At 48.3% G+C, this 27,667-nt stretch overlaps 1 protein-coding gene across 1 annotated transcript in view; it reads left to right on the forward strand.

Moving 5' to 3' along the window:
* Window positions 1–139: 139 nt before the first annotated feature.
* LOC119962204 (ubiquitin carboxyl-terminal hydrolase 37-like) overlaps window positions 140–27,667 on the forward strand; it is a 48,124-nt gene continuing 20,596 nt past the window's right edge. The window contains 12 exon segments of the mRNA XM_038790169.1: window positions 140–369; window positions 2,420–2,576; window positions 4,287–4,387; window positions 5,414–5,444; window positions 5,447–5,567; window positions 12,320–12,397; window positions 12,656–12,753; window positions 13,649–13,727; window positions 14,230–14,391; window positions 21,437–21,568; window positions 22,289–22,412; window positions 26,999–27,204. Of these exon segments, the coding sequence (XP_038646097.1) occupies window positions 211–369; window positions 2,420–2,576; window positions 4,287–4,387; window positions 5,414–5,444; window positions 5,447–5,567; window positions 12,320–12,397; window positions 12,656–12,753; window positions 13,649–13,727; window positions 14,230–14,391; window positions 21,437–21,568; window positions 22,289–22,412; window positions 26,999–27,204 (1,448 nt within the window). The 5' untranslated portion in view covers window positions 140–210.

Below are 27,667 nucleotides of genomic sequence, written 5' to 3' on the forward strand. Positions count from 1 at the left end.
CTGGCTAGTAAATGTCTCCCCAACGCCTCGCGAACAGACTTAAGACATTAGTTTGTTCACCTAAGACAATGGAATGTTCCACTTTTATTCTTCTGATGAGACCAGTTTTTGCAGACAATGTAATCCCTTTTTTAAAAAAAATATATTTTTGGGGATTACAGATTTGATGGTGGATCTAACGGCTGTTTGAGGACCAGGGAAATCCTTTCCATGATGGCGCTGCTGAAAATTTATGGCCAGATTCGAATCAACAGCATCCAGAGCGGCACCACCAAATGGAAAGAAGGCAGCTTTGAAATCGTGGAAAAGGACAACAAAGCTTCTCTGGTCGTGCTCTTCAATTCTGGAGGTCCCGCAAAGACGTTCCAGGTGCTGCCGCATTCGCATACTAATGGAGCTAGGCAGTGCGCTGAGACAAGCCCGGATCCAGGGAGGGGGAAGTGACATTAAAATTAGACCCCCCCCCCCCCCCCCTCTTTCGTGTTGGCGGTTGCGCTGAGAGGTTCAGTTCAGGCTTATCGAGGGACATGTGGGGGGGGGGGGGGGGGGGGTTTTGGAGCATAGGGTGTCGCTATACAGATGGCTCACTGCTGTGAGTCACGGCCCCGGGCACTTCGGTGAGGGTCATAATGGGGCTGCCAGGGAAATTTTTCAGGGTATAAATTAAATTTAGGGAAGAGTTGAGTGTTTTGTCGTGTCTCCTTCGGGGTAAGGGACGTGAGCGGAGCGTTGCCTTTTAGGGTGGCGCCAACTCACTTTAGGTACTTGGGGTGCAGGACATGACTCTGTGAGCTAAATTTCACGAGTCTGGTAGGGAGGTGGGTGGTCTCTTTTTGTACTTGACTGGCTAGGTGCAGGCAGTCAAAATGAATATCTTGCCACAGTTCCTGTTCCAGTATCTACCGGTCTTTTTTTGCCAAAGGCATTTTTTGAGGGGTGGATAGGCTGGTCTCGTCATTTGTGTGGGCAGGCAAGGTGCGAGGATAAGGAATACGGATAAGGAATGCAGCCAGATGGGATGCTTTCTGTGGTGCATCTATAAACATTGGTAAGAGTCAATGTGGACATGCCGAATTTCTTTTGTTTCCTGAGGAAGTATAGACGCTGTTGTGCTTACTTGATCGTAGCATCGACATGGGTGGACCAGGATAGATTGTTGGTGATGTGCACACCTAGGAATTTGAAACTGGTGTTGTGCACACCCAGGAATTTGAAACTGCCAACCATCTCCACCTCGGCACCATTGATGCATAGAATCATAGAATCGCCACAGTGCAGAAGGAGGCCATTTGACCCATCAAGTCTGCCCCGATCATCGCAAAGAACACCCTACCTAGGCCCACCACCCAACCTATCTCTGTAACCCAATCACCCCACCTAACGATACTCGCATGTACGATACTTTGCTTCCTGAAGCCGATGACCAGCTCCTTAGTTTTGCTGCCATTGAGGGAGAGATTGTTGTTGTTACGCCACTCCACTAGGTTCTCTATCTCCCTCCTGTACTCTGACTCATCGTTGTTTGAGATCCGATCCACTACGGTCGCGTCATCAGCAAACTTGTAGATGGAGTTGGAGCCAAATTTTGCCATGCAGTCGTGTGTGTGTGTGTATATAGGGAGTGTAGTAGGTGGATGAGTATACAGCCTTGCAGGGCCCTGATATTGAGGACTATTGTGAAGGTTGTTGTTGTTTATTCTGACTGATTGTGGTCTATGGGTCAGGAAGTCGAGGATCCAGTTGCAAGGGCAGAGCCAAATTCTAGGTTTTGGAGCTTTGATGTGAGCTCTGCTGGGATTATGGTGTTGAAGGCAGACCTATTGTCAATGAATAGGGGTCCTTGTTGTTGAGATGAGTGTAGGGCCAGGGAGATGGCGCCTGCTGTGGACTGGTTGTGGCGGTATGTGAATTGCAGTGGATTAAGGCATTCTGGAATTATGGAGTTAATGTGTCTGATGACCAACCTCTTGAAGCACTTCATAATAATAGATGTTCCTGGCCACTGGACAGTAGTCTTTGAGGAGCGTTAGTCTCCTTTGGTGCTATAACATCTGCATATGAAGTCCTTTTATTATGCTAAAGACACTAGGTTAATCATTTGGACTGGAACCTTATTTAACGTTCGATCCTCTCGGTGCAGCTAGGTTTTTTACGGTCTACCCTAATTTGAAAGTCACTTAATTCAAATGATCATCCAGTCAAAAGAATACTCTAAATTCCCATTAGTTGTGTTGTTGACACTGCCAACTGCAATTTGTTGGATAATCCCAATTTTTATGTGAAGATAAACTTTGAAATGAGTTGATTGTGTGCGCTTCACTGCTTATGGTCGTGTTTGTCTTCATCGAGTCCTTCGGCTATGACTGGATGCCCATCTCTTGACACCAAGTTCTTTTTCCTTTTCCTCCTCTCTACATAGCTGAGTCACAATGTGAAGGTGGTGAAAATCAGCCCCTCAAAGCAGCATAGTCGACTGTTACTGACACTGCAAGACAAGAGCAGCCTGATAATCGACAAGGCTCCAAACACTGATGCGCTGATCCTGAAGGAGTACCTGGAGGGCCTGAACCATGGGGGTGAGTGCTGCATTCACAGTGTAACAGGTGGCCATTGGGACTGCTGTCGGCCAGCAAATGCAGGCTGTAGTAAGCGCAGAACATTATACAAGGGGGTGGGCCATACGCCCTCTCAAGCCTGCTCCACCCATTCAGTAAGATTTATGGTTGCTCTTCTGCATCAGAGATCGCAGAGTTCTAAAGGGGCTGGTTTAGCACAGTGGGTTAAACCACTGGCTTGTAATGCAGCTGGCTTGTAATGCAGAACAAGGCAATAGCTTGTAATGCAGAACAAGGGTTCAATTCCTGTACCAGCCTCCCTGAACAGGCACCGGAATTCGGCGACTAGGGGCTTTTTACAGTAACTTAATTGAAGCCTACTTGTGACAATAAGTGATTATTATGTTACAGGGTGCCCTAGTGCATGAATCACAAAAGACTAGTCTGCAGGTGTAGCAAGTAATTAGGAAAGCTAATGGAATGTATTGCAAGGGGAATTGAATATAAATGTAGGGGTAATACGCGTCCGTTGACAGGGCACTAGTGAGACCACATCTAGAGTACTGTGTACAATGTTGGTCTCCTTATTTACAGAACTATGTAAATACGTTGGAATGGGCAGGTTGTCTTATGAGGAAAGGCTGAACATGCCTCACTGCAGTTTAGAAGAGTTAAGAGGTGACTTGATTGAAACATATAAGCTCCTGAGGAGTCCTGACAGAGTGGATGTGGAGAGGATGTTTCCTCTTGTGGGTAATATTGTGCTGCAAAGACCATTAAACATTGGCATGAACAAATAAAGGCTCGAGTTAGATCCTTCAAGTTCATTATTTTTTCTCTGATATATACTCAGGACACCTGTGTGGATTTGTTCAGATTCCATCCTCTGCCTCTTCAAGAGATTAAACAAAGTCTGTGAATTTTGGTATCCGTCAATCTCCTCTCTGTGTGGGTTTCCTCCGGGTGCTCCGGTTTCGTCCCACAAGTCCCGAAAGACATGCTTAGATGAATTGGGCATTTTGAATTCTCCCTCTGTGTACCCGATCAGGCGCCGGAATGTGGCGACTAGGGGCTTTTCATAGTAACTTCATTGCGGTGTTAATGTAAGCCTACTTGTGACACTAATAAAGATTATTATTAAAAATCTCCCTGCAGTTGGGCGGCATGGGGGCGAAGTGGTTAGCACTGCTGCCTCACGGCGCCGAGGTCCCAGGTTCGATCCCGGCTCTGGGTCACTGTCCGTGTGTTTGCACATTCTCCCCGTGTTTGCATGGGTTTTGCCCCCACAACCCAAAGATGTGCAGGATAGGTGGATTGACAATGCTAAATTGCCCCATAATTGGAAAAAATGAATTGGGTACTATAAATTTTTTTTTTTAAATCTCCCTGAAGTTTAATGGTACTAAGTTATAATGCTCTTTGGGAGAGCCAGTGCAAACACAATGGGCCAAATGGCCTCCTTCTGCACTGTAACAAGTCTGTGATTCTGATTCTTAACCTTCTGAACTTTAGGGGGAATAATTCCAATTTTGGGCTTCTCCGGGTTCTCACATGAATACAGATCTCTTATGGATGTCCTTTCCAAACACCATGTTAAATTCCCCTCGAGTTCTCATTACAAACGCAGGGATCATCCATTTCGTCCCCATGTACCTATATCAGCTGCAATGCTGGTTAAATCATTTCAGTTCGATCATTTGTTCCTGCCTCACGCCTATTATTTTATTTCAGGGATAAAGTCACATCAAGGATCCAGCAACTTTGGAGGAACATTGGGAAACCGTATTATGTCAAAGGAATCTCACCGACAGCGGTCTAACATAGAGAACCAGGTGGGTCACCATGGTCCAGTTTGTGTTGTAAAATAGTTGGGCACGACATTCCAATCCCTGCCGAATGGATTTGTTCAGATTCCATCCTCTGCCTCTTCAAGAGATTAAACAAAGTCTGTGAATTTTGGTATCCGTCAATCTCCTCTCTGGAAAATTTCTGAAATACAAAGAACAACATCTTATTCAACAACAACAACGTGTATTTGTATAGCACCTTTAACTGAGAATTTTGAAATTGAGACTTTTCTAGACCGGGAGGCAATGTAGCCAGCGCACACATGGTTCATGGGAATGGAACTCAGTGCAAAAGACCTGGGCAGCTGAATTTTAGGTGATCTCAAGTTCACGAGTGTAGAATGAGAATATAAATAGGAGTAGGGCAAGGCCATTCAGCTCTTCGAGCCCCCTGTGCCATTCAATGAGACCATGGCTGATCTTCTACTTCAACACCTTTTCCTGTACTATCCCTGTTTCCCTTGATGTGTAGAAATCTTATCGATCTCTGTCTTGATTATCCTCAGTGACTGAGCCTACACAGCCTCTGGGCCAGACAGTTTCAAAGATTTGCCCCCCTCTTGAGTGGAGGAATTCCTCCCCATCTTCGTATTGAGATGTAGTAGGCTTTCCAGGAGTGGAGTGCGTCGGAATATTGAAGTTAGGAGATAACGATGTGGGAGCAGGAGGTTAACCATTGCAAGTGATTCTCTGGCTATGATTCGATTAGAATGGAACCTGATGAGAGCAGCCCCACCCAGCTGGATGACAGTAGGGAGGTGTTGGAGGAGGATGGTGTGGTCAAACCATGCCAAAGGCTGCAGACAGGATGAGGGGGGGGAAGTTGAATTGGGGGTGTCATTTGTGGCTTTGAGAGCTGTCGAGGGTTGCTTTTCAGCATCCAAAAGATTGCACCCGGGCTGGGGGTCCTCGTTGCAACCAATACGTCCCGATTGTTAAGCACTTTCAACCTCCCCCTCTTTTCTGTTGTGTTTAGAATGTGAGCTTGTAACCGTGAAATCTTCTTTCTAGACACCAACCAGACGAGACGAGACTCCAACCCGGAAACGCTGAACAGCTCAGGCCGTGCGTCCCTGCAGTACGGCGCAAAGGCTCAGCAATCGAGCAGTACCCCAGGCAACCGCATGGGGACTGCACTGACCCCAACCTCTCTCAGTTTGCCCAGGTCAGTTCTGTCTGAGAACCAATAGACTATAAAAGCTATGTGTTTTGTCAGTTTTACTGTGCTCTGTGTGACTTAACACAATTGCAACATTGTTATGGTGCAGAAAGGTCATTCGGCCTGTTTTGTGTGCACAGGCTCTCCGGGTGGTTATTATGACTTTCCTCAGCCTTTTAATAATCTTTATTATTGTCACAAGTAGGCTTACATTAACGCTGCAATGAATTTACTGTGAAAAGCCCTTAGTCATCACATTCTGGTGCCTGTTCGGGTACACAGAGGGATAACTCAGAATGTCCAATTCACCTAACAGCATGTCTTTCGGGACTTGTGGGAGGAAACCGGAGCACCCAGAGGAAACCCACACAGACACTGAGAGAACGTGCAGACTCCGCACAGGCAGTGATCCAAGCAGGAATCGAACTTGGGATGCTGGTGCTGTGAAGCAACAGTGCTAACCACTGGGCTACTGTGCCACCCCGTGCCCCTGCACATTGTTTCTGTTCAAATAATCATCTAAAGCCCTCTTGAACGCCCCGATTGAACCTGCCTCCACCACGCTTCCAGGCAGAGCATTCCAGACCCAAACCACTCGCTGTGTGGAAATATTGTTTTGCATCAATTTGCCTTTTTTGCAAATCATTTTAAATCTGTGTCCCCCTCATTCCTGACCATTTAACAAGCCGTTTCCCCCCCATCTAATCTGTCTAGCCTCATGATTTCGAACCCCTCTATCAAATCTCCCTTTAACCGCCTTCGTTCCACCCTCTAGTAAAAATGTTTTTCCTCACATCCCCTCTAAATCTCCTGCCCCTTAAATCTATGCCCCCCCCAGTCATTGATCCCTCCACCAAGGGGAAACGTTTTTTCCAGTCCACTCTTATCTGTGCCCCTCATAATTTTGTATTTCTCAATCCATGTCCAGAACTAGGAGTCACAGCCTAAGAATAAGGGGTCAGCTATTCAGGACTGAGATGCGGAAGAACCTCTTCTCTCAGAGATTTGTGAACGTGTGGAATTCTCTACCACAGAAAGCTGTTGGGGACAGTTCATTGGATATATTCTAGAAGGAGCTGGACATGGCCCTTGTGGCTAAAGGGATCAAGGGGTATGGAGAGAAAGCAGGAGTGGGATACTGAATTTGCATGATCAGCCATGATCATATTGAATGGTGGTGCAGCCACGATGGGCCGAATGGCCTACTGTGGCACCTATTGTCTATGTTTCTATCATGTGCCCCCCTCAGTCTCCTCTGCTCCAAGGAAAACAATCCAAGTCTATCCAATCTCTCTTCATAACAAAGCTTTCCAGTCCAGGTAACATCCTGGTGAATCTCCTCGGCACCCTTTCCAGTGCTACCACATCCCTCCTATGATGTGGATTCGAGAACTGCACACAATACTCGAGCTGTGGCCTAACCAACATTTTCTACTGCTCCAGCATAACCTCCCTGCTTTTAAACTCAATGCCTGGCTAATAAATGCTTAACCACTGTTTCCACCTGCCATGCTACCTTAAGGGACGGTGTACATGCACACCAAGGTCCCTCTGATCCTCTGTGCTTTCCAGGGTCCTCTCATTTATTATATATTCCCTCGCCTTGTTTGCCCTGCCCAAGTGCATCACCTCACTTATCCGGATTGAATTCCATTTGCCACTGAGCAGCCCATCTGACCTGCCCGTCTATATCCTCCTGTAATCAAAGGCTCTCCTCCTCACTATTTACCACTCCAACAATTTTCATATCATCCCTTCTACATTCATATCTAAATCATTTATATAAACAACAAACAGCAAGGGTCCCAACACTGATCCATATGGGTACCCACTGGTCACAGGCCTCCAGTCAGAAAAACACCCCTCTGCCTCCTGCCACTCAGCAAATTCTGGATCCAATTTTCAAAATTTCCTTGGATCCCACGGGCTCTTAACAAAGAACAAAGAAAAGTACAGCACAGGAACAGGCCCTTCGACCCTCCAAGCCCATGCTGACCAAGCTACCCGACTAAACTAAAATCTTCTACACTTCCTGGGTCCGTATCTCTCTATTCCCATCCTATTCATGTATTTGTCAAGATGCCCCTTAAATATATTAACTTTTTTTTATATATATATATATATATATATATAAACTCTTAAATATATAAACCTTTAAATATATAAGCTCTTACCTTCGCTATCAGTCTCCCATGTGGGGCCTTATCAAAAGCCTTGCTGAAGCCCAAGTAAACTACGTCAAATGCATTGTCCTGATCTACAAACTGGTCACCTCTTCGAAAAGGTCAATCAAGCTGGTCAGACATGACCTCCCCTTAACAAAACCATACTGACTGTTCTCGATTAATCCCTGCCTCTACAAATGCATATGAATTTTGGCGCTCAGAATTGATTCCAATAATATCCCCACCAGGTAGATTAACTGACCTGCAGTTTCCTTTTTTATCCTTTCCTCCCTTCTTGAATGATGGTGCCACATTGCCTGACCTCCAGTCCTCCGGCACCTCTCCTGTGGCTAGAGAGGAATTGAAAATTATTGTCAGCGTCCCTGCTATATCCTCCCTTGCCTCACTCAACAACCTGGGATACATTTCATCTGGTTCTGGAGAGTTGTCTACTTTTAAGCCTGCCTGACCACTCATAACCTTCTCTCTGTCTATGTTAATTTCTTTAATTTTTTTTTTACAGCCCTTCTCCCTGATTTCTATACCCACACTGTCCCTCTCACGTGTGAACACCGACACACAGAATTCAGTTAAAACCCTACCTACATCCTCCGGCTCCACACACAAATGACCACTTTGATCCTTAATGGGTCCTACTCTTTCCTTAGTTATCCTTTTACCCTTAATGTACTTGTAAAACAACTTAGGATTTTCCTTTATTTTACCTGCCAGTATCCTTTCCTGGTCAAAACTGCAACAACCCCTCCTCTTTTACCTCCTTCCCGCCTGAAGATGGAATAGTGAGCTGCCAATCCTGCCCCTCTCTCAACTATGTCTCAGTGAGAACAATTAATTTGTGCCCTCAATTCATCTGCCTTGTTCATCAGACTCCTTCCATTAAAAAAAAACACAATCTTGCCAAGCTCCCTTGTGATTTAACTGGCCTAGACATTCTATGCCTTCCTGACTCACTTGATGCATTTTCTAATTGTGGCTTTGCATTCGTCCCTGCTGAACTTTCTCTCAGGATCCCAGGCCCCTGCCAGAATGCATCATCTCTCACTCCTCCATATTGAACTTCACCTGACTGCCCACTGCACCAACCTGTCTATGTCCTTTTGAAGTTCTACACTGTCCTCCTCATAGTTTATAATACTTCCAACTTTTGTATCATCTGCAGACTTTGATATTGTCCCTTGCTCACCAAGATCTAGATCATTGATATATCAAGAGAACCAAGGGTCACAATACCGACCCTTGGGGAACACCAGTCACTGGAGAGAATTCTTCTTCTTCGAGAGAGAGAGAGAGGATCTACTCCCATTTGGAAGCAACTGGACGTATTAGTGAGAGGCAGCATTGTTTTGTGAAGGGGAGGTTGTGTCTCACTAACTTGATAGAGTTTTTCGAGGAGGGCACAAAAGATGATTGATGCAGGTAGGGCAGTGGATGTTGTCTATATGGGCTTCAGTAAGGCCTTTGACAAGGTCCCCCATGGTAGACTGGTACAAAAGGAGAAGTCACACAGGATCAGGGGTGAGCTGGCAAGGTGGATACAGAACTGGCTAGGTCATAGAAGGCAGAGAGTAGCAATGGAAGGGTGCTTTTTTAATTGGAGGATGTGACTAGTGGTGTTCCGCAGGGATTAGTGCTGGGACCTTTGCTGTTCGTAGTATATATAAATGATTTGGAGGAAAATGGGTAACTGGTCTGATTAGTAAGTTTGCAGATGACACAAAGGTTGGTGGAATTGCGGATAGCGATGAGGACGGTCAGAGGATACAGCAGGATTTAGATCGTTTGGAGACTTGGGCGGAGAGATGGCAGATGTAGTTTAATCTGGACAAATGTGAGGTAATGCAGGTAGGGAGTACACAGTGAATTGTAGAACCCTCAAGAGTATTGAAAGTCAGAGAGATCTAGGTGTACAGGTCCACAGGTCACTGAAAGGGACAACACAGGTGGAGAAGGTAGTCAAGAAGGCATACGGCATGCTTGACTTCATTGGCCGGGGCATTCAGTATAAGAATTGGCAAGTCAGGTTGCAGCTATATAGAACCTTAGTTAGGCCACACTTGGATTCAATTCTGGTCGCCACATTACCAGAAGGATGTGGAGGCTTTAGAGTGGGTGCAGAAGAGATTTACCAGGATGTTGCCTGGTATGGAGGGCATTAGCTATCAGGAGCGGTTGAATAAACTCGGTTTGTTCTCACTGGAATGACGGAGGTTGAGGGGCGACCTGATAGAGGTCTACAAAATTATGAGGGGCATAGACAGAGTGGATAGTCAGAGGCTTTTCCCCAGGGTAGAGGGGTCAATTACTAGGGGGCATAGGTTTAAGGTGCGAGGGGCAAGGTTTAGAGGAGATGTACGAGGCTAGTTTTTTTACACAGAGGGTAGTGGGTGCCTGGAACTCGCTGCCGGAGGAGGTGGTGGAAGCAGGGACGATAGTGACGTTTAAAGGGCATCTTGACAAATACATGAATAGGATGGGAATAGAGGGATACAGACCCCGGAAGTGTAGAAGATTGTAGTGTAGTCGGGCAGCATGGTCGGCACACGCTTGGAGGGCCGAAGGGCTTGTTCCTGTGCTGTACTTTTCTTTGTTCTTAGTATGCCTGCTTCCAGTCTGAAAAGTATACATTGACCATTGCTCACTGTTTTCTATTCCTCAGCCAATTTTGTATCCATGTTGCTACTATCCTTTTTACTCCATGCACCTTATAAAAACAAAAATGTTGAAATAAACAACTGTTTAACTTTGTACAAAAGTGTTCGGACGGATTGTTGGCATCTGTAATAGTCTTCCAAAGAGGACAAGCTAATTCTGGATCAGTTGACCCATGAACTGAGTTGGAATGATCTGAGATGGCAGATTGAAGATTGCAGAGTTTTAACAGAAATTCTTGTTTAATGGGTGGGAAAATATGTTTTGAAATTCTCATGAAGCCAGTTGTCTGACATGAAATGACCATTGGGTAAGCTCAGCTGTGCCTTGTCCAAAGATATGCAGGTTAGGTGGATCGGCCGTGATCAAGGTGCAGGGTTACGGGGATAGGGTGGGGGAGTGGGCCTAGGTAGAGTGCTCTTTTGCCGGGGGGGGGGGGGGGGGGGGGGGGGGTCGGTCGGTGCAGATTCGACCGACCCAATGTCTTCTGCGTTGTAGGGTTCAATGGATGAATTCTCCAGACCTCTTTTGACAGCACCTTCCAAACCCATGACTGCTACCACCCAGAATGATGAGGGCAACAGGTGCATGTTCCCCTCCAAGCTCCACGCAATACTGACTTGGAACTATATATTTTGTTCCATCACTGTTACTGGGTCAAAGCCTCTTCCTAAGAGCACTGTGGGTGTATCTACACACGTAGAGTGCAGCAGTTCAAGAAGACCACTTGCCATCACCACCTTTTCAAAGGCCATTAAGAATGGGTAACAAATACTGCCTTTGTCAGCAACACTTGCGCACTGTGAACACTTTGTTTTCAAATGAGGATACAAGACGGTTGAAGGGAAACATAGTTTATATAAATCCATTGCTTAAACCTGAACAATGGCAGTGTGTATTCTTATGAGCACTGCATCTTAGGATATATTGTCCTTGGAAGATGTCCAGGGAGATTTGCCGTAATGTTAACCAGGGCTCTGTGGGTTAGATTGAGGAGGGATTATATAATCCAGGGCTGTAGCCCATGGGTTACTGTAAATTAGGGGAGATATGATTGAGGCTTGTAGGATTTTGAAAGTAATTGATGGTGTGTATAAACTTTGCTTGTGTGCCGTCTTGGACAGGGTGACGTACGCTCTATAGAGTTTTGGTTGCCAAACAAATGGAGATTTGTAGCCAGGGTAGGTGGGAGGAGGTGAGCCCAGGGTAGGTGGGAGGAGGTGAGCCCAGGGTAGGTGGGAGGAGGTGAGCCCAGGGTAGGTGGGAGGAGGTGAGCCCAGGGTAGGTGGGAGGAGGTGAGCCCAGGGTAGGTGGGAGGAGGTGAGCCCAGGGTAGGTGGGAGGAGGTGAGCCCCGATCTCACTGAATGACAACCGCTTTTTTAGATTTAGAGCACCCGATTCTCTCTCTTTCCAATTAAGGGGCAATTGTAGCCTGGTCAGTTCACCTGCCCTGTCCATCTTTTCGGGTTGTGAAACCCACGCAGACACTGGGAGAATGTGCAAAGGAGGGGCTATTGGATTACGGGGATAGGATGGAAGTGAGGGCTTAAGTGGGTCGGTGCAGACTCGATGGGCCGAATGGCCTCCTTCTACACTATGTTCTACGGACCGGGATTGAACCAGGGCCCTTGGACCCGTGAAGCAGCAATGTTAACCACTGCGCCACCATGCCGCCTGACAGAACCAGCTCATGGGACAGAAAGGTGGTCTCCTGTTGTATGTTAGAATCATACAATCTACGGCACGGAGACAGGCCCTTCGGCCCAAACTGGCGCATGCCAACCAAAAAACCCACCTACGCTAACCCCATTTGCCTGCACTAGAGCCTAATAGACTTTTCTGACTTCAAACTTCTCAAATGTTTGTTTACAGCACCTTTAACCTTTTTATTCATTACTTCTGTGACTATCTTTCTGTTGAAGGAGTGAGAAGAGAAAGAGAATGCTGACTCCAGACCTGGAGCTGACTGAAGATTACCCTAAAGAGAACGACGACTCCAGGTAAGTATTTGCAGGAGCACCTGGGACATTGAGTCAGAATCCTAACCATGTTCTTTCAGGGGAATTGGAAGGGCCCTGTGTCAAAGCTAAGTATTGAGAAGGGGGCAGACTGTCAGGGATGTGGCCAGGGAGATGGTGTGAGCGCGAGCAATGCAAATGGTGTTTTGTTTTGGGAGACAGTGGGTCTAATGTGACTTATGGGCAGGTGAGGTTATATGGGAAATTGATTCACTGGCTACATTTCAACCTACATTGCAGCAATAACAAGGTGACTGTCGACTCTTCCCGAAAGTTCCTGCCCAGCTGCCGCGAAAAGCAACTCAACCTGAAGCAGGCAGAGGAGAGCCGGAGTTCTGGTGAGTGTTCTGTCCTTAGAAAGAAATCTTAGAACCACAGAGTTCCTCTTGTCCCCATTGCGGGACTCACCGAGTAGAATTGCTCACCGACAAGTGGTTTTGAAGATTCATTGTATTTGCAATGCCTCTGATTCCTCAAGATCTGTCCTTGGAGGTATCACTTTTCAAGATAGAGAGAGAGAGTATTTTGAAGAATAAAGGGTTATGGTGTTCGGGCGGGAAAGTGGAGCTGAGTCCACAAATGATCAGCTATGATCTCATTCAATGGCAGAGCAGGCTCGAAGGGCCAGATGGCCGACTCCTGCTCCTAGTCTTTATGTTCTTATTAACTCTTAGTCCCACTACGGTTCTGGTGAATGCAGTGGAGTAGTGCCTGAGCTCCAATACAGGCCTGGTTTGTAACGAGTTGTGTTCTCAGGTCAGCATTTCTAGCCGCTCACATCTCACTCTTCTTCTATCCATTCTTGCACACTGTCAGAAGATAAGCCCATTTATCTCAAAGACTGGTTTAGCACAGTGGGCTAAACAGCTGGCTTGTAATGCAGAATAAGACAGCAGCGTGGGTTCAATTCCCATACTGGCCTTCCCGAACAGGCGCCGGAATGTGGCGACTAGGGGCTTTTCACAGTAACTTCATTGAAGCCGTCTTGCGACAAGTGATTATTATTATTATTAGGGGTGGGCAATAAATGCTGGCACAGCCTGCAATGCCCACGTTCTATGAACGAATAAATAAAGCAAATATATGGCTGTGAGATACTTTTAATTGTGATCCCATGGTATTGGGGACAGTTTGGACATATGTTTGGAAGGTGGCAGTATATCCAGCTAGGGTACATTAGAATATTGGACCCAGCTCTGTGTGGTGCTTCAATGTCTGTCCACCTCTTTGCAGGCACGATGCCGCTGCAGTGCTTTTACGGAAGCAGAGCCTCCTCTAAGGATTATGCTGCTGGAAATTCGTTCTCGGACAGGTAAGTGTGGACCTTGCACGTGTTGCTTACTTAATGTCATGTAATGGGTGTTTGTCAGATAGCTGCAGTGATGTAGAGTGTGGGTGGAGCTGGGCTGTCTTTCAATTTCATTTTTGAGCAGGCAGCTACAATGTATTTTCGTTTCGTTTTGAGAGCTGGATAGCTGCTGGCGAAGCAAACAGCTGTATAAAGATCTCTCTGCTATCTAAAGACTGTCTCCAGATCATTTGAGGATTTCAAAGTGATAACTGCGCTTAGTAGAGAATTTAAACCTGATCTCTGTTAAAAAGGGTCTTTGGTCTTATGGATGTTGCAAGGAAAGATTAAGGGTTACTTATAGAATATTGTATCTGTGGGGATGATTGGTGTTGATAGTTGTTAAGATGTTTACTGTGGGTTTATAAAGTGTTAACTGGTTTCATAAACATTGTTTTTATTTAAAAGTACTTTAACTCTGTTGCACTGCACCAACTATTTCATTATTGCCCCTCATTTTTAACAGGTCTAGTGTCTCAGGCCAAACGCCTTCAGCTAAAAGGAATTTGGGCTTTTTACCTCAGCCCACTCCCCAGTCGGTGAAGAAACTGCGCACAAATCAGGATTACACTGGATGGAACAGACCACGGGTACCCCATGCCACCCAGCCCCCACAGCAGCTGCAGGGGTAAGAAACCAAGCGGCCCCTTCACAGGGATATACATGAGTCTCTGGTGCCCCTCTCGGGTTCCCTTTCAATTCTGAGACCATCCTTGGGGACTCCCGCTGAGGCAGCATCCAACAATCGGCATGGTGAGCTCTCTTGAGTCGCCAGAAACTAGTGTTGACGAATGTTTAATTCAGTGAATGGTTACAGCACAGAAGGCCATTCGGCCCCCGTGTCTGTACTGGCTCTCTGAAGGAGCAATTCACCTCGTGCCACTCCCGCCGATAGCCCTGCACATTTTTCCTTTTCTAATATGATCCAGTTCTCTTTTGTAATCTATGATTTAAACTGCCTTTACCGCACTTGGGTAGAAGGTTGCAAATCCTTACCACTCGTTGTGTGAACAAACATCACATGCTGCCCTTGTTTTTTCCCCTATTACGTAAATCTTCGATAGTTCCTCCAATGGGAACTGTTTCATCCTCTCTCCTCTGTCTAGATCCCTCACGGTTTTGAATTCTTCTATCCAATCTCTTGTCTGTCTTCTCTTCTAAGGAAAACTGTCTCCGCTTCTCCAATCTATCTACACAACTGAAGTTCCCTTTTCCATGGAACCATTCCTTGTGTGTCTTTACTGCACTTCAATTCCTTCACATCCTTCCTAAAATGTGGTGGCCAGAACTCTAACTGAGGCTTTATGCGATTTTCACATAAATCTCCTTACCTTTTACCCCATGTGCCCGTTGGTAAAGCCTAGGATGCTGTGTGTTTTATTTTTTTTAAAATAATTTTTATTGAAAAATTTTGATTTTATACAACATTGACGCACCTTAGTAAAATACAATAATATTAACAATCATATACATTCGCCCCATCCCCATGAACAACCCAGCATTTTAACAACAACGCAAATTAACACACGATAAAGTTACAGAATAAACACTACAATAATGCCCCCCCCCCCCCACCACCCCGGGTTGCTGCTGCTATTGACCAAGTTACCTATCTCTGAGCCAGGAAGTCCAGAAAAGGCTGCCATCGTTTATAGAACCCTTGTATTGATCCTCTCAGGGCAAATTTGACCTTTTCCAATTTTATAAATCCCGCCATGTCACTGATCCAGGTCTCCACGCTCGGGGGCCTTGCATCCTTCCATTGTAACAGAATCCTTCGACGGGCTACTAGGGACGCAAAGGCCAGGACACCGGCCTCTTTCGCCTCCTGCACTCGCGGTTCTACCGCAACTCCAAAAATCGCGAGTCCCCACCCTGGTTTGACCCTGGATCCAACCACCCTCGACACCGTCCCCGCCACCCCCTTCCAGAATTCTTCCAGTGCTGGGCATGCCCAGAACATATGGGCGTGGTTCGCTGGACTCCCCGAACATCTGGTGCACCTGTCCTCACCCCCAAAGAACCTACTCATCCTAGTCCCGGACATGTGGGCCCGGTGCAGCACCTTAAATTGGATGAGACTAAGCCTCGCGCATGAGGAGGAAGAGTTGACTCTCTCCAAGGTCTCCGCCCAAGTCCCGTCCTCTATCTGCTCCCCGAGTTCCTCCTCCCATTTAGCCTTCAGCTCCTCCACTGACGACTCCTCCACCTCCTGCATTACCTTATAGATGTCAGACACCTTCCCCTCTCCTACCCACACCCCCGAAAGCACTCTGTCCATCGTCCCCTGCGAGGGCAGCAAAGGGAATCCCTCTAACTGTCGCCTAGCAAACGCCTTTACCTGCAGGTATCTGAACATGTTCCCTTGGGGAAGGCCAAATTTATCTTCCAGTTCCCCAAGGCCCGCAAACCTCCCGCCAATAAACAGGTCCCTCAATTTGCTGATGCCCGCCCTTTGCCACCCCCTGAATCCCCTATCCGTGTTCCCCGGGATGAACTGATGGTTGCCACCCAGTGGAGCTTCCATCGAGCCCCCTGTTTCCCCCTGATGCCGTCTCCACTGTCCCCAGATTCTTAAGGTCGCCGCCACCACCGGGCTCGTGGTAAACCTCTTAGGTGAGAGAGGCAACGGTGCCGTTACCATGGCACCCAGGCTCGTACCTCTACATGACGCCATCTCCATTCTTTTCCACGCCGCCCCACCCCCCTCCATCACCCATTTACGCACCATTGACACATTGGCTGCCCAATAGTACCCCAGAAGGTTGGGCAGCGCCAGCCCGCCTCTATCCCTTCCTCGCTCCAGGAACACCCTCCTCACTCTCGGAGTCCCATGTGCCCACACAAAGCTCAGAATACTGCTGGTCACTCTCCTAAAGAAGGCCCTGGGGATAAATATGGGCAGGCACTGAAAAAGGAACAAGAACCTCGGAAGCACCGTCATTTTGACGGACTGTACCCTCCCCGCCAACGACAATGGCAGCATGTCCCACCTCCTGAATTCCTCCTCCATCTGATCTACCAGTCTGGTGAAGTTATGCTTGTGAAGAGTCCCCCGGTCCCTGGCCACCTGCACCCCCAGGTACCTAAAGCTCTCCCCTGCCCACCTAAGCGGGAGCCTACCAATTCCTTCCTCCTGGTCTCCAGGGTGCACCACAAACACCTTGCTCTTGCCTAAGTTTAATTTATAACCTGAAAAGGTCCCAAACTCGGCTAGCAACTCCATCACTCCTGGCATCCCTCCCACCGGGTCCACCGCATACAGTAACAGGTCGTCGGCATACAACGACACCCTATGTTCCTCTCCACCTCGCACCAAGCCTCTACACCTCTCTGAATCTCTCAACGCCATCGCCAGCGGCTCGATTGCCAGTGCAAACAACAAGGGGGACAGGGAGCAACCCTGCCTGGTCCCTCGGTAAAGCCGGAAGTACTCCGACCTACTCCTATTCGTGGCCACGCACGCCGTCGGGGCCTCATATAGCAGCCTTACCCATCTAATGAACCCTTCACCAAATCCAAACCTCCCCAACACCTCCCATAGGTACCCCCACTCCACTCTGTCGAAGGCCTTCTCCGCATCCAGCGCCACCACTATCTCTGCCTCCCCCTCAATCGCCAGCATCATGATGACATTCAACAATCTCCGCACATTCGTGTTCAGCTGCCTTCCCTTCACAAAACCTGTCTGGTCCTCGTGTACAACCCCTGGCACACAGTCCTCTATCCTGGTGGCCAGGATTTTTGCCAGCACCTTGGCATCCACGTTGAGGAGAGATATGGGCCTGTATGAACCACACTGCTGGGGGTCCTTGTCCTTTAAAATTAACGAGATCAGCGCCCGCGACATCGTCGGGGGCAAAGTCCCCCCTTCCCACGCTTCGTTGAGTGTCCGCACCAGCAAGGGGCCCACTAGATCCACAAACTTTTTATAAAATTCCACCGGGAACCCATCCGGCCCCGGTGCCTTCCCTGACTGCATCTGCCCGATCCCCTTAACTAGCTCCTCCAGCTCAATCGGCGCACCCAGCCCCTCCACCTTCTCCTCCTGCACCTTCGGGAAAGAAAGCCTGTCAAGGAACCTCTCCATTCCCCTCCTCTCCCCCATTGGCTCCGACCGGTACAGTTCCCTGTAAAAGCCCTTGAAGACCTCATTCACCTCTATCCCCTTCCGCACCACAATCCCACTCTTGTCTCTCACTCCAGCTATCTCCTTAGCCGCATCCCGCTTACGGAGCTGATGAGCCAGCATCCTACTCGCCTTTTCACCATGCTCGTACACTGCCCCTTGTGCCTTCCTCCACTGTGCCTCCGCCTTTCTAGTGGTCAGCAAATCAAATTTAGCCTGCAGGCTGCGCCTCTCCCCCAGCAGTCCCTCCTCTGGTGCCTCTGCATACCTCCTGTCCACCTCCAGCATCTTCCCCACCAGTCTATCCCTCTCACTCCTCTCGCTCCTCTCCCTGTGTACCCGGATGGATATCAGCTTCCCACGAATTACTGCCTTCAGGGCTTCCCAGACCATCCCCACCTGAACCTCCCCCGTATCATTCACCTCAAGGTACCCCTCAATACTTGCCCGGACCCTCCTACACACCTCCTCCTCCGCCAACAACCCCACATCCAACCGCCACAACGGGCGCTGGTCCCGCACCTCCCCCATCTCCAACTCTATCAAATGCGGAGCGTGGTCGGAGATTGCAATGGCCGAATACTCGGCCTCCTCCACTCTCGGAATCAGTCCCCTACTCACCACGAAGAAATCTATCCGAGAGTAGACCCTATGTACGTGGGAGAAGAAAGAGTACTCGCGTGCCCTCAGCCTCACAAACCTCCATGGATCCACTCCACCCATCTGATCCATAAACTCTCTCAGTACCTTGGCCGCCGCCGGCCTCCTACCCGTCCTAGAGCTGGACCGATCCAGTGAAGGATCCAACACCGTATTAAAGTCCCCCCCCTATGATCAGACCTCCTGCCTCCAGATCCGGGATCCGTCCCAACATACGCCTCATAAAGCCCGCATCGTCCCAATTTGGGGCATACACACTAGCCAGTACCACCTTCTCTCCTTGTAGCCTGCCCCTAACCATAACATACCTACCCCCCTTATCCGCCACCACCTCCGATGCCTCAAACAACACATTTTACCCCACCAGAATCGCCACTCCCCGGTTCTTCACATCCAACCCAGAGTGGAAAACCTGCCCCACCCATCCCTTCCTCAGGCGGACCTGGTCCGCCACCCTCAGGTGGGTCTCCTGAAGCATTGCCACATCTGCCTTTAGCCCCTTCAGGTGAGCCAGTACCCTCGACCGCTTCACCGGCCCATTCAACCCTCTCACATTCCAGGTGACCAACCGGATCAGAGGGCGTCCCGCCCCCCTCCCCCGTCGGCTAGCCATAGCCCGTCGACTGCCCGCCCCAGGCCAGCACCCCCTGCCCGACCCCGTCCCCATAGCGACAACCCCTCGCCTCTGTCCCCCCAGCCCCCACCAGCTCCTTCTTGACCCTACCAGCAGCAACCCGGTATTCCCCTTTCCCCCCCCCCACCCCCCCCCCCCCCCCCCCCCCCCCTCCCTTCCCCCCCAGGCTAGGAACCCTCCCAGCCGCGAACCGTCCTCCATTGTACTTCCGTGGGTCAGCTAACTTCTGCTGACCCCGGAAACTCCCGCCAATAGCCTGACCCCTCCCGAAGTGGGATCATCCCCCAATCTATCCCTCCTCCAGGCACCGCTCCAGCGCGGGGAAGATGCTGTGTGTTTTATTGACCGCTCTCTCAACCTGTCCTTCCACCGTCAATCATTTCTGCATTTACACCCTGGTCCCCCTGTTCCTTCACCCTTTGTAGAATTGTGCCCTTTATTTTGTGTCTGCGTTCTTCTCACCAAAAATGAATCCATATCACTCCTCTTTGCATTAAATTTCACCCGCCATTCATCCGCCTATCCCACCAAACTCAGTCCCTTTTGAAGATCTAGACTCTCCTCCTCACAGTTCACAACGTTTCCAAGTTTTGCATCGCCTGCGAATTCTAAAATTATGCATTGTACACCAAGATAATAATAATCACTTATTGTCACGAGTAGGCTTCAATGAAGTTACTGTGAAAAGCCCCAGTCGCCACTTTCCAGCGCCTGTTCGGGGAGGCTGGTACGGGAATTGAACCCACACTGCTTGGCATTGTTCTGCATTACAAACCAGCTGTTTAGCCGACTGTGCTAAACCAGACCCAAGGTGTAGGCCATTCCAGTATATCAGAAAGAACTGGGGTCCTAGCATCGATCCTTGGGGAACTCCTCTACAAACCTCCTTCCTCCAGTCCGAAAACATCCATTAACCACCACTGTCTTTTCTGTCACTCAGCCAATTTTGTATCCATGAGCTGTAACTTTGCTCAAAGTCTATCATGGGGCACCTAATCAAAAGTCTTTTGTAAGTCCATGTACTACAGTGTTACCCTCGTCAGCGCTCTGTTATCTCACAAAAAAAACTCGAGTAAGTTAATTTAAAAATGATTTCCCATCACGAATCCATGCCTTCATTAACCTTCATTTTCCATAGGGGCTATTAATGTTCTGAATTCTCATTTCTAAAAGCTTCCCCACTTTTGAGGTTCAACTGACTGGCGTGTGGTTGTTGGACTTGGCTTTACATTCTCTCTATTTTTGAAATTGGTGCATGGTTTGGTTATGTGCTTTCTCCGTACAGAGGGCAGCACGGTAGCACAAGTGGATAGCACTGTGGCTTCATAGCGCCAGGGTCCCAGGTTCGATTCCCCGCTGGGTCACTGTCTGTGCGGAGTCTGCACGTTCACCCCGTGTCTGCGTGGGTTTCCTCCGGGTGCTCCGGTTTCCTCCCACAGTCCAAAGATGTGCAGGTTTAGGTGGATTGGCCATGATAAATTGCCCCTTAGTGTCCAAAAAGGTTAGATGGGGTTAAGGGGATAGGATTGAAGTGAGAGCTTAAGTGGGTCGGTGCAGACTCAATGGGCCGAATGGTATCCTTCTGCACTGTATGTTCTATGTGCTGTGACACCTGACATGACAGTGTAGGTTACTAGATACAAATAAACATGGTGTTTGAGTGGTTAGTACCGCTGCCTCAGCGCCAGGGGCCAGGCTTCAATTCCAACCTTGGGTCACTGTCCGTGCGGAGTCTGCACTTTCTCCCCGTGTCTGCGTGGGTTTTCTTCGGGTGCTTCAGTTTCCTCCCACAGTCCAAAGGTGTGCAGGTTAGGTGGAGTTACAGGGATAGGGCAGGGAAGTGGGCCTAGATGGGTTGCTGTTTCAGAGGGCAGACTCGATGGGCCGAAAGGCCTAATTCTGCTCCTGTATCGTATGGCGTGCAGTGCCTTCTGATTTTTTTGCATGACTGTGTATACATGGTAACTTGGCGTCCAGCCCGTGCAGGGCCTGCATGGCAACTCTTGGTTGCTGCATGGCCTGGTGGGGACATTGCCCCACGTTATATTTATCAGCCCCCTTTGTCACTGCATTGGCTGCCCAATTTAAGCATTGCAAAATCCCGAGAGCTTTTTAAATTTTGCCTCTTCTGCCCTTTTTGGGGGATGTTCACACTCTTAGTTGGAAGCATGACTTTTCTCTTTGCATCCTGATATTCTTCAGCTGATCGTGATGGCCTGGCTAACTGGGTGTGTTTTCTCTGAACGGCAGGTTTTCCAATCTTGGCAATACCTGTTATATGAATGCCATCTTGCAGTCCCTGTTTTCACTTCAATCTTTGGCAATTGATCTCCTGAAACAAAGCATCCCGTGGAAGAAAATCCCAGCAAATGCTCTGCTCAAGTAAGTGTTTCAGAATCATGACATGAAATGGCAACGTCGCGCTGTCTGAGAACCTGCGCTAATTCATCTTATTTGGCAGATTTTCTTTTAAATAAGTCACTTTGGAAAAGTAAATAATACCTATTCCAAAAAATGTGCTGTTCACAATGAATGGGGTCATATGTACTTAAAGTGGAGGGAGAAATAGCAATGGTGGGCTCAGGGTGAAAATGAATGAGCTGCCCGCCTATCTGGCTGGGTGACTGGTGAGATGCAAGTGGGGCTTCTTTCTCCGCTGGGTGTGTAGGTGGCAGCAGTGCTTGGAGGTGCCCGCTTGGTTGAGGCTGGGTGTTCGCTCCCTGCTGGTGGAGATGGGGTGGACACTTCATTTACTTCCAGGGTTGTGATTTGCAGGCACCTGATAGTTTATATTTTCTCTCCACCAATCTCCCATCCTCGAGTTAAAACTATACTATGATAATGGTTCTTAAAATGCAGGCAGCCTCCTTTAGAAATGCATTCTTGTTCTAATCTGGTTCTTTGGGGAGAGTGTCCATGTTGCGTAGGATGGCTGCAAATTTGCTCGTCCGTCGGGCCTAGCGGGTTTTCACACTAACTTCATTGCACTGTTAATGTAAGCCTACTTGTGACAATAAAGATTCATATTATTAATATGACCGAGGGAAGTACGTGTGGGTTTGATCGTATCACTTCTAACCCTCTCATGTTGACCCCTGGCAGGCGATTCGCCCAGCTCCTGGCCAGGAAGGATAATTGCAGCCCAGAGTTGAAGAAGGAGCTGCTGAAGAGGGTGAAGAATGCCATCTCAACCACGGCCGAGAGGTTTTCAGGATATGTTCAGAATGTAAGGATCTAGACTGTCAGGGCTGATGGGAAGGTGGTGACTTAAAACCAGCGGCTCTCCCAGGGTTGATCCCGGCTCTGAGTCACTGCCCGTGTGGAGTTTGCACATTCTCCCCGTGTTTGTGTGGGTTTCACCCCCACAATCCAAAAATGTGCAGGGTAGGTGGATTGGCCACGGTAAATTGCCCCTTAATTGGGAGAAAAATGAATTGGCTACTCTGAACTTAAAAAATAAAACAGCGGCTCCACCTTTTGTCAATGGTTAAACAGAGTGGGAGCAAAGAAACAGGTGGCATGGTGGTTAACACTGCTACCTCACAGGGCCAGGGACCCAGGTTCAGTTCCAGCCTTGTGACTGTCTGGAGTTTGCACGTTCTCCCCATGTCTACATGGGTTTCCTCCGGGTGCTCCAGGTTATATGCGTTGGCCATAATAAATTGTTCCATAGTGTCCAAGGATGTGCAGGTTATGGAGGTACGGCGGGGGATTGGGCCAGGTCAGGTGCTCTTTCAGAGAGTTTGTGCAGACTCGATAGGCCAAATGGCCTCCTGCAATGGTATCAAGGAAAGGAAAGCTTAAGATGGCAGTGTAAGAAGAAGTAGCGAGGAATTCCTGAGGGAAGAATAATTTAGTAGCTGGATGAGAGGACAAAGGTATTTTGGGATTGCAGGATGATGACAGGGATTCTGGGTCGATTCCAATCTCTGGTGACTGTGTGGAGTTTGCAGGTTCTCCCAGTGTCTGCTTTGGTTTCCTCTGGGTGGACCGTGCTCGGGAGGGACAAATAACTTTGGTCCCAGTTTCCAAAACTCCTTCCAGTGGTTTCCAGTGCCTCGTATGAGTCTACTGTAGGCTCATTGATAAAAGATTGATCGCTGAGATTAGGCAATAGCACTTTGTATCATGACTCCAGCAAGAAAGAACACCAGTCAAGTACTTGTAATCACTTGCTGTATACACAGCAAGATCCCACAATTGCAACAAGGCAAAGACTTGATATCTGATTTTAATTGCGTTAGTTGAGGGACAGTGAAGAAAGAGTGCAACAGTGCAGAAAGAAGCCATTTGGCCCATCGAATCTGCACTGACCCTCTGAAGAGCACCTCCCCAGGCCCACACCCCTGCAATCTTGTAACCCCACCTACCCTTTGGATACGATGGGGCAATGTAGCATGGCCAATCCTGCACATCTTTGGACTGTGGGAGGAAACCGGAACACCCGGAGGAAACCCTCGCAGACACTGGGTGAACGTACATAAACTCCACAGTTACCCAAGTCAGGAATCGAACCCTGGTCCCTGGCGCTGTGAGGCAGCAGTGCTGCCCAAAGTATTGGCCAAGAAATGGGTGAAATCTCCTCCTGTTCTTCCACATGGTGACATGAAAGTTCTTCCTGAGGGGGAGCGCAGGACCTCATTAACATCTCATCTGATGGTGCTGCCGCCGCCAATGCTACACCAGGTGATGGCCTAGATAAAGGTGTGGATGGATCTTGCTCCTTCATCTGATACCTGTAGGTGCAGAGGAGGAAGAAATGGCGAGATGGTGGGGTAGGAAAGATGATATGTAGCTGGAGAGGGTGGTATGAGGCATGGACAGCAACCTCTAGCAACAGCTGCAGATCAGAGATTCCTGTGAACTGTGTTCACTCATAACTGAAGGTGTGTCTTTCTTAAGGTTTGAAAAAAAATGCATGTTTGTCATTGAATATATTGGCGCACTGGGATGCTGCAGTATGCTTCTCTGCCATAAGAGGGTGCACTATTCTGTAAATACTGTGTTCAGTCTATTTAGCCTACAAATAACCTGATATAACGCCTAAATGGGAAACAATCAGTAAAACGCTTGCTTAATCACAGTCCTTCGATCGTAATTTACTGACAAAGTCACAACCTCGAATACTTTTATTGACTGAAGCGTTGGATGTTTAAAAGCGTGGAGGTTATGATAAATCTTTATATTTGGGGCGACCCAGAAGTTAGCACTGCTGCTTCACAGCTCCAGTGTCCCGGGTTTAATTCCAGCCTCGGGTCACTGTCTGTGCGGAGTCTGCACATTCTCCCCGTGTCTGCATGGGTTTCTTCCGGGTGCTCCGGTTTCCTCCCACAGTCCAAAGATGTGCAGGTTAGGTGGATTGGCCGTGATAAATTGCCCCTTAGTGTCCAAAAAGGTTAAGTGGGGTTGCGGGGATTGGGTGGACGCGTGGGATTAAGTAGGGTTCTCTTTCCAAGGGCACCTGTAGACTTGATGGGCCGAATGGTTGCCTTCTGCCCTGTAAATTCTATGATTTATAAGTCATTGTTGAGGCTTCAGCAGGAATAGTATGTCTAATTCTGGGCACAACACTTTAGGAAGAGTGTTGAGGCCTTGGGGAGGGTGTGGAGCAGATTAGTAGAATGGTCCCTGGTACGATAGACATAGGCTCTGTGGAGAAGCTGGGGTTGTTCTCAAATCACATGAGCGCTGTTCAAAATTGTGACGGATTTTGCGCGAGTAAATGAAAAGAACTGCATTCACTTGCAGACGAGTTGGTAACCAGAGAACGCAGTTTTAAAGTAATTGGCAAAAGAGCTAAGGGGGGGGGGGGGCATTTCTTTACTGATCTGTTGTGGTCTGGAATCCAATTCCTGAAAGGACAGCCCATTCAATAATAACTTCCAAAAATATATTGGATTAATACGTAAAGGGGAAATTAAATTGGAGGGCTGTGAAGACTTGGGTGGAGAGACTAGAGAAACTGTTACCCTCTTTAAAGCAGAGAAGGTGCAGGGGACATATAATTGAGATGTTGTAATAGAGATGTTGAAAATCATGAGTTTTGATGGAGTAAATGAGGAGAAACGGTTTGCAGAGGCAGGAGGGTCGGCAACCAGCGTGACACAGATTGAAGGCAATCGATAACCAGGTGGGGAGACATGAGATTTTTTTTGGTCCCTTGAGTTGTGATCTGAAATACGTTGTCCGGAAAGGCAATGGAAACAGAGTGAGGTGAATTGGATGAAGTCCTGAAATGGATAAATTTTCAGGCCATAGGGGAAATGGATTGGATTGGATTTGCTTATTGTCATGTGTATCGAGGTACAGTGAAAAGTATTTTTCTGCGAGCAGCTCAACAGATCATTCAGTACATGGAAGAAAAGGGAATTAAACAAAATTCAACAAAATACATGAGAATACATAATAGGGCAACACATGATATACAATGTAACTACATAAGCATTGGCATCGGTTGAAGCATACAGGGTGTAGTGTTAATGAGGTCAGTCAATAAGAGGGTCATTTAGGAGTCTGGTGACAGTGGGGAAGAAGCTGTTTTTGAGTCTGTTCGTGCGTGTTCTCAGACTTCTGTATCTCCTGCCCGATGGAAGAAGTTGGAAAAGTGAGTAAGCCGGGTGAGAGGGATCCTTGATTATGCTGCCCACTTTCCCCCAGCAGCGGGAGGTGTAGATGGAGTCCATGGATGGGAGACAGGTTCGTGTGATGGACTGGGCGGTATTCACGACTCTCTGAAGTTCCTTGCGGTCCTAGGCCGAGCAGTTGCCATACCAGGCTGTGATGCAGCCCGATAGGATGCTTTCTATAGTGCATCTGTAAAAGTTGGTAAGGGTTAATGTGGGCATGCCGAATTTCCTGAGGAAGTATAGGCGCTGTTGTGCTTTCTTGGTGATAGCGTCGTCGTGAGTGGACCAGGACAGATTTTTGGTGATGTGCATCCCTAGGAATTTGAAACTGCTAACCATCTCCACCTCAGCCCCGTTGATGCTGACAGGGGTGTGTACAGTACTTTGCTTCCTGAAGTCGATGACCAGCTCTTTAGTTTTGCTGGCATTGAGGGAGAGATTGTTGTCATTACACCACTCCACTAGGTTCTCTATCTCCCTCCTGTATTCGGACTCGTCGTTATTCGAGATCCGGCCCACTATGGTCGTATCGTCAGCAAACTTGTAGATGGAGTTGGAACCATGTTTTGCCACGCAGTCGTGTGTGTACAGGGAGTAGAGTAGGGGGCTAATTACGCAGCCTTGCGGGGCACCGGTATTGAGGACTATTGTGGAGGAGGTGTTGATGTTCATTCTTACTGATTGTGGTCTGTTGGTCAGAAAGTCAAGGATCCAGTTGCAGAGTGAAGAGCCACGTCCTAGGTTTTGGAGCTTTGATATGAGCTTGGCTGGGATTATGGTGTTGAAGGCGGAGCTGTAGTCAATAAATAGGAGTCTGATGTCGGAGTCCTTGTTTTCGAGATGCTCTGGGGATGAGTGTAGGGCCAGGGAAATGGCATCTGATGTGGACCGGTTGCGACGGTATGCGAATTGAAGTGGGTCAAGGCGTTCCGGGAGTATGTGGAGGTGATGCGCTTCATAATCAGCCTCTCGAAGCACTTCATTACAGCTGATGTCAGGGCCACCGGGCGGTAGTCATTGAGGCATGTTGCCTGGTTCTTCTTTGGTACCGGTATGATGGTGGTCTTCTTGAAGCAGGTGGGGACCTCGGAGTGGAGTGATAGGTTAAAGATTTCTGTGAATGCAGAGGAATGAGGCTAATTAATAGCGCTTTCTCTATCTCTCTTCTTGCCCCACCTCCCTTTAGGATGCCCACGAGTTCCTGAGCCAGTGCCTGGACCAGCTGAAGGAAGATATGGAGAAGCTGAACAAGATGTGGAAGAATGAGCCAGTGGCAGGCGAGGACACTCCAGCTGCTCGAGCTTGTCATGAGGCTGGTGCTGCCAGGGTCTACACCTGCCCCATCGTCTCCAATGTGGAGTTTGAGGTTCTGCACACCATCAGTTGTAAAATGTACGTCGGCGGTGAGGCACATTTTCTGTCATTTTTGCCCATCCACGTACAGGTTGATCCCTTTAGCCAAGTCACCTGTCAGTGAAGATCAGTCCATGCAAGGTCAGCTGGTCACAGCTATTGGTGAACCAGCAGATCCGAGTGTCCCAAGGACATGGAGGAGAACCAGAACCATTTGCCAGGGCAGCCTCCTGTGCTGTGCCACACTCTTTATGTAGGACACGTGTGTATCCTACCCCTATTGTGTTTGTGCTACTGACGTTTACAGGTACTGGAGGGAAGAAAAGATACTCGCGCTTCCTTGAGTTGTGCTGTGTTGCCTTCCTCTTTCAGGGTGTACCAAGCACTATCCAGTGCAGCACCCAGCAAGATCCCTTGCTATTCTCCTTGCTGTCGCCCAAATTATGTGATGCAGGAGGACCCGAGGCGTGTGCCCTAATCCTGTCCATTGGGCCAGACGATA

This window comes from Scyliorhinus canicula, chromosome 2, assembly GCF_902713615.1.
Source record: "Scyliorhinus canicula chromosome 2, sScyCan1.1, whole genome shotgun sequence".
NCBI classification, from domain to species: domain Eukaryota; kingdom Metazoa; phylum Chordata; class Chondrichthyes; order Carcharhiniformes; family Scyliorhinidae; genus Scyliorhinus; species Scyliorhinus canicula.